Here is a 16,522-nt window from a genome sequence, read left to right on the forward strand (position 1 = left end):
AAATCTGTGTGTAATTTTGGTTCAATTTGATGGACAGGATTTCAAGATATGACCTTGTGAAAAATTATAAGTTTCTTTTTGAGCTCAGTTTATATGTCCTAACAATGTATATTGACATGATTGGATAATGGCATATGACCAAGCAAACAGCAGAAATTAAACAAATTATTTGTTTATCTGCTATAAGTTAACCAACAAAAAAGGTAGGCTACAATACGCAAGTGCAATGAGTAGGCATGCCTTTTCTCCCTGGGCTGTCTCCCTTTGCTGAGGACGGGGCTGAAGACAAGTTACTTTGTGCTATCCCATCAATTTACCAATAAGTTTAATGAAAATGGATTATTCCACTGTAAGCCATTAATGTACGATCTTAGAAAATGGAATTGGTTAATTTTGTTCACACCTGATTTTTTTGTAACATTTGTAATGTTTACACATGTTCCAACTTAACCTAAATGGAATCAGCCAAATTTGTTGTGTTTGTTAGACAGGCTTTGCCATTTGAAATTTGCAGGGGAGCTTTTAATCGCTCTCCTTGGCCTTATTATTATTATAACAATTGCAAAGATTTCCAACTGTCTCTCCCACAGTCTTTAATACTTTAATACCGATACACAGAAAAATGTGTTAAAAATTGAATTTTAGATAAAATGTTGTTTCTGTAGGACAAGGAGTATATATGGTAAATTGGCAAAAATTATATTGATTCTAAGTGTCATTGTATATTGTACACATTGGATATCTTACTTGCATAATCATGGCTATCAAATATATTTAAAAATTATAATTGTTTTCGAGATCCACCAAACATATATATGTATATCATGATATAAATCATCACAAATCCAAAACTTGCAAAGTTAATTCACAAAAACAGGCAAAATGTTTACTTACCAAAACGGATGCTCTAGATGACTTGATGTCCTTTGGATCCAGAATCAAAAGAGAGACAACATGAAGCAGAGTTAGCGAACAAAGATTGATTGTATATTACATGTACAATGTATAGTGGTTTTGATACCACTGAATGAACCCTCAAATCCAAGACTGAGTGATGAGTTATAACAGGTGTCTTGTCCTCATGAAAAAGTTGAGATATGACTGATCACCCACCTACCAACATCAATATTTATATGCAACCTAACCTCCCTACGCCCAACCCCTGAGATGGGCTGTTCCAGTTGATAACCATACACCCCTTTGGAAGACATGAATTTAATCTCCCACACGGGGGGTGTAGATTTCAAATGGAGCCACCCATTAAGGTAACCCTATTTGAAATTCGCACTCCCTATATGGAAGATTAATGCTATGTCTCCTATAGGGGGTGTATGAATTTCAAATAGATAAGCCCAATCCAGGCACCACAATCTGTTCTGTGAAAACATACCCTGGTTGGCATTGGTTTTTTGATTTATGATGGCAATCTGGGGGAACCACACACACAAGGTAACTGCATACAAATATGTGACACGGTCAAGGGAAATGAGTCGCATGTGGCTAATATCGATTTTGAGATATTGGCAAAGATGTTAAGGGGGCACACAGGATCACTCAAAGTCGGAAATTTTAAACATTATTTTGTATTGTAAAAGTAATGATGATAAGTTCATAAAAGTATACATTTTCAGAAAGGAAATGACACAAGGAATCCAACTAGTACAGCAGATTTTTGCAAAAATGAGCAGTTTTAAAGATACAATACAAAACAATGTCTAAAATTTCCCACTTTGAGTGATCCTGTGTGCCACCTTAAAATTCTTTTGTTTCATATTGTTTTTAGTGATTGATAAATTGATGTAACTTCGCAAAGAAAAGTCGTATCAGCATGAGGTTTTCAGTTTCTGGAAGCTTTATGTCCTCTTTAAAAATATATGTAAAACTAATTTTCGACGAGGGTCGACATGTGACTCATTCCCATTGATCATGTCAAATATAGTCAAGATCCTCAAAAGCTTAAGTTGCAACATAATTCAATCCTTTGCACCATCATGTAGCAAATTCCACAATTTTTTCTGCCACTAACTCTTCAACAAGCTTTGGTTTCACATTTGTTTCTATTATTCACAATCCTGCCACTGAAACCAACTTATTTAAAACAAAACATAAAGCCTTTTCAGCTCTGCAATGTGAATGTGTTTGATTTTCTAATTTCAATAGGCACAACTTCCTGAATATACAATGTACATGTACCCAGTAAGTAGTTTTCCAATATGTGATTTTCAGTTCACCCCGGAATCGCTTTCCTGAGAATCTGTTAAGTACCGGTATTTTGATTTTTAATCTGCTGCCCAAGACCCTATTTTGAACAAAAAGCCACACTGCACATTATAGAGTGTATGCAATAAACCAACCGGAACGGTATAACAATTGAAATGGCAGCCATATAGGACAGTTCTACGATAACTTAAGATGACAGAGGGACAGGTCTCTAGATCGATTCCACAACCATTCATACCTATCACACGTTTTATTGTATTATCATGCGAATTTTTCCGTGGTACCTTATAGAGGACAGAATTGTATTTACATGAGGATGACTCCCGGGGGGGCACTCGCATTCCCCAGCTATACGGGTATGTGCCGCGGCGACGACCCCCTTTTTCAGAGCCGCTAGCCGTTCCTTAGACCCACTAAATTCATTGATTGCCGCTCTTGAAGCCCAAAAAATTTTCTAGCCGTTCTATAGACTCTCAGATCACCGATCTCCGCTCTCATTGGCATTTTGATTGGCGTGTTTTCTGTCCTACTATTTCGAGCCCAAAAAGCTTCAAAGGGAATTTTCCATCGATTTCTTCCCCATTGAAACACATTATATATAGGAATAAGGTGGATTTTGGGCGGATTTTGGGCTCCTTGTACTTTGTAGTAGTGGCAACACTGGTTGGTTGATTGTAAACAGTGATTGCAGCACTGCCGGCCGGCGAGGGCCGAGGCCTTCAGCTGATAAGCATTTTGCTGAAATAAATGATTTTGAGATCTCTTTTGGGAATAAAATTGCCAAATATAAGGAAAAGTACCTCAAATAATTATGTACACGTCCTTGCAGCTGGCCATAACAGTGAATTAAAAGGTAATTTACGATCTACTGGTTCTGTTCCAATAGTGGAATGGTTGTCAAATTCTGCATACTTCACTCAATCGTCTCATGTATGCATGACATTTCAATGTAGCCTAAATGTTTTTTCTTTAGTTACGGCACTGAAAAAAATATTTTTGTGGGTTTGTTTTTATGGTGGGCTTTTAAATGCTGCTCGCTACTGCTATAATTAGGTCTGCAGGGTCTAGTTACTAGTAATTTTGATCCGAATGCTGTTTTGCTTTGCTGAGATTTCCATCGTAGGCCACCCCATCAGACCATGTACCAATTTTACATTAATGATTTTCTATATCAAAGTGAAAACGTAACGAAATTGAGCCCTGGTTTGGCCTGCATTGTTTAGTTCCGCGACCCCATTTTCAGATTTTGGCGGCTAATCAGTTCCCAAGACCCCCCTTTTTGGCTAGTTAATTAGTTCCCAAGACCCCTTTTTGGCCGCCAATCAGTTCCCTAGACCCCTTTTTGGCCGGCCGATCAGTTCCTTAGACCTCGAGTTCGAAACTGGCGGTGGCACACCCCTACCAAAAAAAATTCGGGTGCCCCCCCCCCCCGGGGGATGACTCTGTCATGAGTGATGTCGTATTGCATACCCTCTATAGTGATATGAGTACCACCCCCTAGCCCCTGCTTACAATCTAGACAGTGACAGCATATTATTAATTGGCTTCGGAAGTTTGAAACAGTACACCCATAATTTATTGAGTTAAGCAGTCATCAGATTGCCGCCATTCAATAAGCTTATTAGAAATTTTCTTTTGCATTACGTGTAATTTTACCCTTGTTTCCTTATGTTATTTGGTTGATCAACATTATCTGAGTCAAGTTTGAAACAATACACCAGTATTTTGGTGAGTTTACGTGCGAAAGTTTGTCACAATATTGCCACGGTAATGATGCCACCATTCAATTAGCTTATTAGAACTTATCTATAAATAACATGTAATTTTACCTTTGTCTTGTTTTATTATGGTATCAACACTAGGTGCACCTTTGACGGAGAACTTTACTATTGCAACACAGTTCTCAAGCAAAAACTTTTGGAAATCTGCCATGTGAACTGTCGTGAGGATTCTGATCCCTAGTTTGTTTCCAAATTTAATCCCAAGTAATCTAGGGGATATTGTGATATCCATAAGTGACAATTTGCAATTCTCAAATGCTGAATTTAAACTATGACCTTGCTTTAATCGGGGCTTTAATATAATATGGTTTAATTTGGCGTGCCTCTTGAGAGGTCACAGTATAAGCTTGCTGTTGCAATTCCAAAGCTGTACGACATCATCAGGTATCGCAAAACTCACGGTTTACAGCCTTAGATGGAGATCGTGTGAACACACATTCTGGAATTTACATGGAATTGCAATTCTGAAATTGCTACGACTGTCTAAACATGGCTACTAGAACTCTTTGTCAAAGTTTGAAACAATATACCAGTAATTTGTGCTGAGGCTTGTGGATCAACGTCTAGGCGTTGTGCCTGGGCGTAGCACACTGTAAATCACTGCGCTTTTTTTTTTTTTTTAGGTGCTAAAGTTTGTCATGCTTATCATGATATATAGCAAGATGCAGTCTGTTTATTAGAAAGGTAATATTACATGCATGTAACTATACCCTTGTTTAGTGTGTCAACACTATACCATATAGGATAATATTACATGCATGTAACCATACCCCTTGCACTATATACCAGGCATATCGCAAGGTGACAAAAAGTAGGGCACCCAAAGTTACACAAAGCTGAAAAAAATTCAAAACAGTACAAAAATTGCACAAACTGCAAAAAAGTGGGGTGCCTGGCTTGTGAAGTGCCTGCACTCTACCACTCTGCCCTTTAAGTTATAATTTGCCATGTAATTTAAAGGTACTATTATAGTTCGTCCAATTACAATATTATGTTTTCTACTGCACATTGAGGCCATCACCCAAACATTCTCAATTATTCCAAAATTTTGAGTTTTTTATCCAAAAAGACTTACATTTGTGGGCTTTTTGTGAAAAAAATGTATATCTTTAATACGAAAAGTGAAAATTTTCAAATGATCGCCGGCTTTTCCTCCTTTACATACACTTTAAGTTGATATCTAATTTATACATTTTACTTCGAGGACTGTTAAATATCAAAAATATCAATTTTTAATAATTTTATCATATAGCGAATTTCAAAAAATATTTGATATCAGATGGACATTCTTCATATTCAGAATGCAATTCCATATGTCTGATGTGCTCTCAGGCCCCACAAAAAATACTGTGCAAAGGTGGGTGACCAACCCCTTAAAAGGGAATTATTCAACAAAAAAAGTTGATGTCTGTAGGCCAACAATTGGCAATGAAAGGACCTTGTGTTGGCCAATGCTACAGCACCATGAATAAGCTACAATCCAGGCAAAAAAGGTTGGCACACTTTGCCTGTCTTTTGGTATATCTCTTCCCCCGCTCCCCCAATTCAATGTTGGACCAAGCCATGTTGTCAACAGGTCTGTGAGACCCTCCAACATTGAAAGATGGGGATGAGGGGAAGGGTGAGATATAGGGGGGAGACTGTGCATCACATATATTGCATGCATAACTATGAAATTATTATAATCTGATCTACTGGACTTACGTTTTTGTGAGTGGCAATATTTCACATCCTATCTCGGATGCATCATCAGGCCAACTGATGTTAAAGCGGCAAAAGTTTGTTGACCTGTGAAGAGGATGTTACATCAGTTGGCCTGATGATGCATCCGAGATAGGACGTGAAATATTGCCACTCACAAAAACGTAAGTCCAGTAGATCAGATTATAATAATTTCATAGTTATTTATACCTGGATGAATGATAATCTTCATAATCGTATATTGCATGCATGTTTCACTCGCCTCTCCAATTTTGATAGGGCACACATTTCCATTGTTTTGTGCAAGTGTGCCAACTATTTTTTTCCTGGATTGTAGCCTTTGTACCAAATACCTTCTGAAATTCAATTCAAAGTAGCTTATTCACATACACTTACCGCTATACTTAAAACAACAAGTATTTCACTCACCTCACATCTGCAACAACCTGGACCTGATCTTGAATCTTGATTCTTGGAGGCTGATCGAGCTGAAGTCGGTGTATACAGGCCTGCCCCACTGACTGCTTAATCAACTTCTATTTTCAAATTTCTATCAATGTCCGATGATCAAGTCACCATTGTCATGACATGGATATGAACATGGTGGTCATCACAGTGGTCCTAGACTGGTCACCACTTGGCACCAGCAGTCATGGCATACTATAGTGTGTGTATATGTGTTTGAAAGTGGGCTCTGCTGAATTTAGGCCATGCCAGGTCAGTCGAATACTAAACTAGGCCATATTGGTTGTAATTGCTACATGTATAACATTAGGTTATCGGCGTGACATCACATGGAAAGGCAAATTGGTATTTTCTACACAGAGAAAATTTACTGGACCTGAAAGGTTGTGTACAAACTATAATGGGTAGCAGCCGGCATCCACTACGATAAAATATTGGGACACTCAAACCATGCAACACCATATTATTTTCATGTGTAATTGTTGTGTGTATGTGTGGCAACTGTGCTTTAATATAAACAACATTAATTAGGGATATGGGAAATATAATGTAATAGGCGAAAAAATAAAAACTCATAACATAGCACTTATGCCAGTTGCGTGTTGCATAATGCATGCATGTCTCGCGCACGCTTATGTGAATTTACACAAGCATAAGTTGAGACTTTATTGATGCGCAGTAACAAAATGGGAATAATTTTTGCCTATTATAAGCCGAACAAACAGTGGAACACCTAAACTGCGGTTGTACCCCCCTTGCTGGATGGTGTTTCTAGATCAAAATAGCACAAAAACTCACAACCTCTGTAAGTTGGAAAACTGAAATGTATGCATTTGCCACTTTTGTTTGTCCTGAAGAAAATATGTTCTGTGTTTTACTGAACGTGTTTAGCGGTGGTAAAACATTTCCGGAGTTGAGAACAAGAAAGCCTAACTCACAATGTGACTCATTGTGAGTTAAGGCTTTCTGGCTCTCAACCCTTGATATATGTGGGGGTGCCATTGTAATTACCTGCAAATGTGGACCTATATTAGGATACACACATCACAAACGTGGACACACTTGCAGCTGTGGACGTCCACAGTTGCTGGCTATACCAAGGACAACACAAATAACGTAAAAATGCATTTGAAAGTGGTCCACGTTTAGGGGGTTCAGGACGGGTCACAAGTTGGATAAGAAGTTGTCGGGTGTAGGTCTACGGTGTGTCAAATGAAATCGGCAATGTGTGTCCTTGGTTAGATGCATATTAAATCATATGCAGAATGGGGTCCTTGTTTGCAGGTTTTTACAAATAGGGGCAGGGGTGTGTGTGCACATACAATGTACATACATATTCTCCCCTGCACACACACATGGGTACACCATACGTGCAATCGGCGTCAAATGTGGACGCTGTTTAGGAATATGCAAATGTGGATGTTCGAATCCGTACTCAATCGACATACAGAGGACATTTTTCTCCAGTTTGTGTATTTTTGTGGTTATGGAATTTAATCTAGTAACTGCGGACGTTATAACGATAGAGGACGTATTTTGCAAATATGTTATACATGCATTTGTGGTCGTTTGCAGACCTCCACAAACCTAGGATGGTCCACGGTTGGAATGTGGAATGCGTGTGTGTGTCCTCAATTGACGGCGATTGTACACAAATACATACCTGGCTTTGTCTATCATGAGGGTGATCTACAGGATACGGGTACATTTTTCCAAACTGATCTGGTGAAAATAAGAGGATACGCTTCTGACCACCCACTTGGGCAAAGAAATTTTCTTGTTCATCATAGTGTGCTGGTGTTATGCTGCCTGAAATTAAAGAAAACAATATCATTGCCAGGACAGAGCTAGCTAGTAGTATTAAAATTAATTGTAAGTAAGAAATGTTTGGTTACATTAAGGTAACCCAGGTGAGGCCAGAGTGATTTTCTGTAATATTTAACCCAAGGCTTTTATATTTGGTCAGCATACTACCCTAGGTAATCGACTTCCAAAAAGCACATCAACTTGGTCCGTACATGTTGGTTGCTATGGAAACGGCGGCCATTTTGGATTTTGAAAGGTTTGCGCGCAGTATTTCGCCTCCTTAATCTAATTATTTTTTTCCAAAAATTGAAAGAATGGATAGCTAAAGACATGATCTTGAAAGTTACAGAAAGAAAATAGGCACAAATAATAATCTCATGTGTGAACGACCTTGAAAATTCCAAGGTTTGCGATTTTTCGGCATTATTTCGGGCGTAATTGCTGATTTCTCGCAAAATAAAAAGAATTTTCAAAATTCCTGTAAATGTCTCAGAAAAGGTCTTTCCACCATCCCTGTGCAATTTCAGCTAATTCGGACATGGGGTTGTGAAAAAAAGCTGCGCGCAAGATGCTACCTTTAAGAAAATGGCATTTTGCGCAAATTGCATTTAAAGTCTAGAAACACTGTTTTTTATTTTTTTGCAATAATTATGCACATTTTGAGCCATAGAATGCAACATTTTATTCACATAATTATTATTTTAGCCCAAACCACTAATGAATCAAACTTTCCCAGTGATATAACCTGTTTTATTAATTTTAATTGATAAAACTTTAATTACGCAGGGTAAAAACAATATAATACATAAGAATACAATACATGCGTTTGCATAGGCAAAAACGAAGAGGTCACATTTTTGTGTCACCTAATTATCTTTGAACGCCCACAGATTTGGAACTAAACGTCCGATTTGAATCAAATAAAAAGCAAATTATAGCTGGAATTGAAAAGTATTTTATAAAAGATAAATCTAAAAATGCTCATTTTAACCATTTCTACTGATTCTTCTTGCCTGAAGGTGTGAGACAGATTGACAGCTCATCACCCTATTAAGCTACTTACTTGCAGTTCCGCCATTATGCACTATATGCGGGAGAGCCTCGAACTGGCAGCATACATGAAAGGAAGAATTACGTAACCTTACACAGAATGTTATATGACTGGTTCAATTCCCATTCATGTATGCTGCCAGTTCGAGGCTCTCCCGCACATAGTGCATAATGGCGGAACCGTGCAAGTGGCGAATACCACAGATGTTTGATGTGATCATTTATAAATTGTCTAAGAAAACATTATATCATGTTCAAATCTAGACCTGATCAATACCAACAACTATCACACTAATATGTACATTATATATTTCCAGGTCTTTTTAACATAGATTTTCGTTTCTTTTTCCAACTTATTCATCTTTTTCTGCTATTTGTGGTATTTTTTATTCTATAAACTGTATATACATGTACGTATGTGTGCAAATTAAGGGCGCTATTTACATTAATTTTAAATTTAAATTTAAATTTATTTAAATAATTTTTAATAATATTCTTAACAATTCATGATAAAAAGTTTTTTGAAAATGTTGTTGCTATTTGTAATGATGTTTTAATGCCAATATACCAGCGTCTACCCTTTGTAAAGATGAAAACATGATTCAAGATAAATAGCGCCATCAGTATTCACCTTTTCTTTAAAATGATGTAGTTTTACATGCTATCAAACAACCGTGACACATTACCCGAAAAAAATGCATATTTTGGTATCAGGTGAAAGCATGAATATTTTTCTCGCAACAGTAGGGAGCTTACAGGTTTAAAGTAAGACAATTAGGTACCATAGCTACTTCCTTGTCCAAGGGAATTTCAAGTTAGCACAAATTGCCTGCTCAGTGCCAGAAGTAGGTAAGTGCAATAGCTGCCCTGTGAACATTTGGCAATATACACACAGTATATTGTACTCCTCGACACATGGCAGCTATTGCATTTACCCACTTCTGGCACTGAGCGTTAGCGGTGTTCTTTGATGTTTCCCTTTTAGTGGTATGATAAATCACAATCTCCTGGGATATACGGCAACATTGGGCTATTCCTGTAAAAATCCACACTACCCCTGTGAAGATTTTGGAAATACCTTCCACATACAGGGGGAGTACGTTTTTATAAAAAAAACGCAGTGATTTATAGTTTATATAGAACCCACAACCTCTCGCACCATCGTCAAACGCATAATCGATTGAGCTAACTTGACTGCACAAATATACAATGGTCAGAGTTAATCATTTTGAAACCTATACTTCCTCTGTATTATGGCTTTACCTACATCATCCACAACTGGAGTGAGCATTTCAAATGGAAGTTACCCAATTATCTATTCTATTCAAAACTTATACTCCCTCTGTGGAAGACATTAGCTAAATCTTCCACATGGGTAGTGTGGATTTTAAATGGAATAGCACATTGACTCACCTGGTGGGGCTATGAGTAATAGGTTGGATGTGAGTGGCCCCCAGCCATGTCTCTTCTGTTGATCCGTCACCCACGACCAGTTGAATTTGACGAAATCATCAACTATTTTCTTGCCTACTGTGTCATTCAAAGCTTGCTGTAAATATACACTGAAAAAGTAGAAACATATTAATATGATAGCTTTACAGGATGAATTTTAAAAAACATACCATATAGACAAGTACCATTGTGTACATCCATATAAGGATGCATTTGTCAGCTGCTACATGTACACATGTCTCTTTTTGAATAGTAGCTAGGAATAAATATACCAGAGTCATCTCAAGAGGTCACTTCAAATCATCCTCAAGGCACTTGGTTTAAGAATACATAGAACATTCCTAAACCAAGTGACTTGGGGATGATTTGAAGTGACCTCCACATTGAGATGAGTCTGCTATATTATTCCAAGCTATTATGTGAAATGAGACACATGTAGCAGCCGACAAGTGCATCCTTTAGATGTGGATGTAAACATATTCGTCCATTAACCCCCCCCCCCCATGTCCCCACAAGCACCCTAATAACTTTACAACAAACTGCCCATGGATGCAAATCTGGATCAAGGCCTGAAAACATGGCACTAATGACGATGGTTGAATATTTTGGGCCATTTTTTATGTATTCAATTATGTAGACAATGTAAACAATAAGCCTCCACCCAAAATACTTTGTTAAGTGCCCTGGGCGGTTAATGGAATGAATACGGTACTAATCTTTCTTTTTTTCCCACTACATGTAGGCATAATACAATAGACCACTTGACATCACTGTTTATCAACAAAGGCGAGGGACTCGTCTATATATCGATATACTTGAACGAGCCGCTACACTGTTCAATGGCTTTCTTGTACTATATAGACCACTTGACATCACTGTTTATCAACAAAGGCAAGGGACTCGTCTATCGATATGCTCGAATGAGCCGCTACACTGTTCAATGGCTCTCCTGTACTATATGAAATGTGGCGGGCGATTTAAAATGTAACCCAAGATTTGAAAGTTGTATTGATTTTGTATTCAGTATAATGGAAGGAAATTTACAGGTGTAATGATATAATCTGAGTGTTTTTGTATTGTATGTAAGTGCAACTTTCAAATTGACCAGTGATTTATTGCTTTCTGGGCTATCGTATCAAATGAGGTGTCAAAATGCGCAGAAATAAATTCTGCTTCCAAAGCATTTTACAGATTTGTAATACAATAGCCCCTTTTTTTTTAATGGCCATTATTTAAGGGGGCTTAGTTACTTGTTTTGAGATGTTTACAAAAAAACTCACTTGTCACCTTCTATGTCACTTGCTCTGTGCAATCTTTTTACAAAGTCGTCAAATTTCATCTCCTCAAATTTCACGTCGGAGTGGAATCCCTTTGTTCTCTGCACTTTCCTTGTGTCGTAGTACATAAACTTCTCATTTTTGGATACCAGTACATTGAATGTGCTACTGCCTAGGTTTTCATGTAGAAAGTCCAGATTCCATTTTAATGCTGGTTCTACTAATTTTGAATCTGTGATGATGACTGGTCTCTGTGAATATAAAGCAAGAAATGGGTAATACATTAAGGTGTCAAAAAATACATGTAGGCATCTAAAAGTTTTACATTTGCAGGGTTGTCTACGTCGGTCAGGTATAACTGGCATTGACGCTGGTACACCGGCAAAAAAACCTGCACGTGCCGCCCTAATTTTTGCAGAGCGGTGCCTGACTTTGTACATGTGTGGATGCCGACCCGCCATGGCAGCGGCAGTGGCTCGGCACCCCCCTATTGAAAAAACCTGGAGCCGCCCTTGCCTAAGAGGCCCATAAAAAAGAGGCCTGGGCGTTCATTTTACCTCCGGGCTTGCAATGGCTCTTGGCGGCACTGGACACTGGATTCATTTGCCAAAGATCCCCCCTTCAATATGTTATCAAAAATCCAATAGACTCTAAAATTAACTTTGCAAAATCATATCTCCCCAGGGGTTGCAGGGTCGGGAAACTACACATTAATGTTACAAACCAGGGACTGAAATTGGAATTTGAAGGAGAGCATTAAATAGCTCTTCTGGAGCCTTCAAGGAAAGCTGTTTAGAGCAGTGTACAATAGAATAAGGAGAGAATTGTCAACTAAGGAGAGCTTAAAATCATTCTCTTTTTTATTTTATCACATTTCAGGAGAGCAGTAGATCCAGGGGATTGACAGTGATTCGCCGCTTCCCTAAATTTGGCCAAATTTGCACGCTACGGTATGCTGTACAGAAATTGCTGCGAACCACAAAATTTGACACACGTATGGGGGCCGCCATGGGGTGCTAACAAGCGCTCATTAGCACCCCCGCTACCATGGCTACACATAAAATACGCGTTGCCAACTGTTAATCATCGGAGGTCAATCACCTCGAGCTTGACAACGATGATCTAAATGGTCGCATGTCATAAGTTGGGTATGCTAAAAGGGTGGAGGGATTACACTTTTCTGAAAATTGCGATACAAATTTGATTGGCTTTCCGGTACCCCATATCCTACAGCAGTGGTTGATACCTCATTTTAAGCCTAATATTATACTCTTTAAGTCTACTGAAGCATATAATTATACATTATTCAGTAAAAAAATCACACCAGTTGAAATGAAAATTGCCAGGGGTGGAGGAGCAGGCGGATGTGGAGCAGGCGGATGCGGGAGTGTGCAATAGGGCCTATGTGAAAATTCACATGTCAGCATGTCAAAACTACTGGTTACTTTTTCAAATCTAGGGAGGGTATGATGTATTGACAGCTTTGAATGTTGAATTTGTACAACTAAAACAATTACTGACTACTTAAGGTGCTACTACACCCCCTGATAAATTTTGTGACTAATTTTGCATTTTTCTCAAAAAGTAACTACACACTGCACTGTACAAAAGTTATATGTATATTATAGGGGCAAGGAATCCAATTACTTCACCGAAATTTCAGTGATTCAAGACACGGGGTTCATTATATATGTTAAGAAATGAGGTACATTCTAGCGGTACCTCTTTTCTTATCATAAATAACTTACCGCTTGTCTTGAGTCACTGAAATTCCAGTGTAGTAACTGGATTCCTTACCCCTATAATATACATAACTTTTGTTACCAGTGTGATATTATTTTTTGAGAAAAATGCAAAAATAATCACAAATTTATTAAGGTGTGTAGTACCACCTTAAAAGGGTTATATGTTCCATTTTTTCATTTTTAATGAAATCCTAGTTGAATTTCAGTATTTTTAGCAATATGCTAATGTACATTTCTCTTCTTGATATTCATTTCCTCAATAATAAAATAACCAACTCGCTAATTACTTGTAAAAAGGTCATTGACCTTCACAATGTAATTAACATACGTACAATTATTTTAAATAGTTCATATGAAGCATTAATGTATTGAGAACATATCCTCCAAATCTGATGATATTCTTGCATAAAATAAAAAATTTACAGTCATTTTTGTAATTGAGGTCCGATTTGAGAAAAACGCATTTGAAAATTGAGATTTACATAGACGCCTGTGTATTAATTAATTAGTAATTAAGCGTTATCTCAAAAATTAAGCAGGTGTTAAGGTTAAAAATGGTGTTAATTATTAGAGATTGTCAATATAATACAACATATCAAAAAATACATTTTTTGTCATTTTTGACCATGTAATGGAAATTGTACCCAACTTATGACATGCGACCAAATAGACTGTCACGAACCCCTCACGGAAAATATCCTGCGCCTCTCGAGCCACTTCCGGTCCTGCCGGGACTCAAACCCACGACCCTGGGTTTAAGAGGCGAGCACGCTAGCGTATAGACCAAAAGAGGACTTCCCCGTCAGGTCTATAACACTAACGCACTTATACCTCTGTGACATGCTCCCCCTCCTCGTAAAAGGCGCGTCCTCGCCCTTACTTCCTCTGTTTAAACTGGTGCGTCCTTGATACAAGGCATACTCGGCCAGACTGGTCGTCCTTGATACAAGGCATACTCGGCCAGCCATTTTATGAACGCCTAACCCTTTCCGATGGGTGATCCCCCTGGTGTTAAGAAACACCAGGGACCACCGCTGCCACCATTTATGTCACGAACCCCTCACGGAAAATATCCTGCGCCTCTCGAGCCACTTCCGGTCCTGCCGGGACTCGAATCCACGACCCTGGGTTTAAGAGGCGAGCGCGCTAGCGTATAGACCAAAAGAGGACTTCCCGTCAGGTCTATAACACTAACGCACTTATACCTCCGTGACAAGACTATTGTCAAGTCTTACATGTAGGCCCCCTACGTGTAGGCGTGTAACTTAGGGTTAATTTTCTTGTTTGAAACAGTATTTTCTTGTATCTTGGCCAGGATAGCGGGATTGTTGGTCGGTTGGATGTAATCAATAAAAAATAGCTGTTCAACATTTGAAAAAAATGCACTGTAGAAGGCTTGAAAAAGTCGAACCGTGGATGCAACAAGCCGTGATTTTTAGGGGAAAATTTATTACTTGAGCGCGGAGCATACATGTAGGCGCGATGCAGCCGGTAGAAGTCGCGGTCTAGTGTTCCAGGCCTACGCGATGGCAGGGTAATGGCAGCTCCCATACTTTATTACTTTTATCATTGAGCTGTACCCCAATTTGTTTTATCTCTGGTAGATCTCAAGCTATTGCTCTCACTCTCCTCAAACTGGCAGTCCCTGACAAACGCAAAATCACTCACCAAAATCACATTTTCAAGCTTTTTGACTCATGAATTTTGTAACTGCAGTTAGCTCGGGAGTGAAAAAAAAAATATGAGCAACATTATGAAAGAAAGTCCGTGGGTGATTGGCAAAATCTGCTAATTCACATCAGTTACCGTACAAAATGATATAAAATCACTCCACCTCAAAAATATTTTGCACCTCCAAAATTTCATTTTCACCCACCATATTTGGGTTTCATGTGAGTTTGGGGGTGAAAAATTACCTCACTTTCAATCCTTTAAAATGCTAACCCAAAAACGCTACACTCCCCCACCCGTGGCGTGGGGCGCAGCATAATCATACCAAAAGCTCGGCCAGCTTTGGTGTTACACTTCCGCAAGGAGGTCTACAGGGAGATTTTCTACAAGGTACAATCACTATTCACTGAAGGTACAATCCCATTCCCCACCATTGCCCAGGAGAGTTTGTTTTTTAACTATTTGGTGGCAAATCCTGGGACTGGTTGACATCAAAAAAGCTGAAATCATGAAACCCAATTTAAATGATGAAAGTGAACAGGAAATTCAATAAATTGCAAACAATTTGATTATTTCTTCTTTTCTTTTCTTTTTTACTGTCTTTTCCTTTCAAATTTTAAAATATTGTGAATGCATGACTAGTTTACTTTCTTCAGTCAGTAATGAGAAAATAAATCAAACTTTAAGCTGAGCTATATTTAGCCATACAATATCATATTCATTGAACATGTTTACACACAAGTACAGCATGTGTCAATACACATACACACTGCACAGTCAGATTAGTCACGTAGGCCAAGGCAAGTAAGCTTAAAACTACAACTCACAAAACATACCGTTTCTGCAATATATCTGTTGATTTCTGGATCTGAAATACTTAATTTAGGAATGGGTTCTGTTGCAAAAGGATAGGTTCTCCAATCTGAGCTGGTCGAAGAGTTACAAGAGTCATTAACAGTGTTTATTTCCGTGTCCATTCCTGAATCGGATGATGAATCTGTGCTACTTCCACTGAACGCCATGTTTACAAATGTACCGCCCTCTACAGATTGGTCTTAACCATGAATCTTAACCCTGGAAGTATGGAAACTTTTGGGCCTTAAAATATTAATTTTAAGTAGGAATAAAAATAGACCTATTATTATTTAGAATGGCAAACATTTGAATAAGGATCCAGAATCCATCTAAGACTGTAACGTCAAATGTTGGCAAAAATGCTCACTTTTGGAGAAATCCCCCCTTAAAAAAAAAAGAAGAAAAAAACCCCCAATTTTAGGGAGTGTTCAGAAATACTTTGGTGGGAGGGGCTGGAAAATATTTTTTTCATGTTGAAATTTTTTTTAACCCCCCCCTT

At 38.3% G+C, this 16,522-nt stretch overlaps 1 protein-coding gene across 1 annotated transcript in view; it reads right to left on the bottom strand.

Moving 5' to 3' along the window:
* Window positions 1-16,185, bottom strand: part of LOC140171518 (hypoxia-inducible factor 1-alpha inhibitor-like) — a 32,863-nt gene extending 16,678 nt beyond the window's left edge. The window contains exons 1-4 of the mRNA XM_072194785.1: window positions 16,005-16,185; window positions 11,756-12,003; window positions 10,437-10,585; window positions 7,831-7,976 (exon numbers count right to left, since the gene is read on the bottom strand). Of these exons, the coding sequence (XP_072050886.1) occupies window positions 7,831-7,976; window positions 10,437-10,585; window positions 11,756-12,003; window positions 16,005-16,145 (684 nt within the window). The 5' untranslated portion in view covers window positions 16,146-16,185. The remainder of the gene's footprint in view (window positions 1-7,830; window positions 7,977-10,436; window positions 10,586-11,755; window positions 12,004-16,004) is intronic.
* Window positions 16,186-16,522: the final 337 nt, after the last annotated feature.

This window comes from Amphiura filiformis, chromosome 15 (genome assembly GCF_039555335.1).
Source record: "Amphiura filiformis chromosome 15, Afil_fr2py, whole genome shotgun sequence".
Classification (NCBI taxonomy): Eukaryota; Metazoa; Echinodermata; class Ophiuroidea; order Amphilepidida; family Amphiuridae; genus Amphiura; species Amphiura filiformis.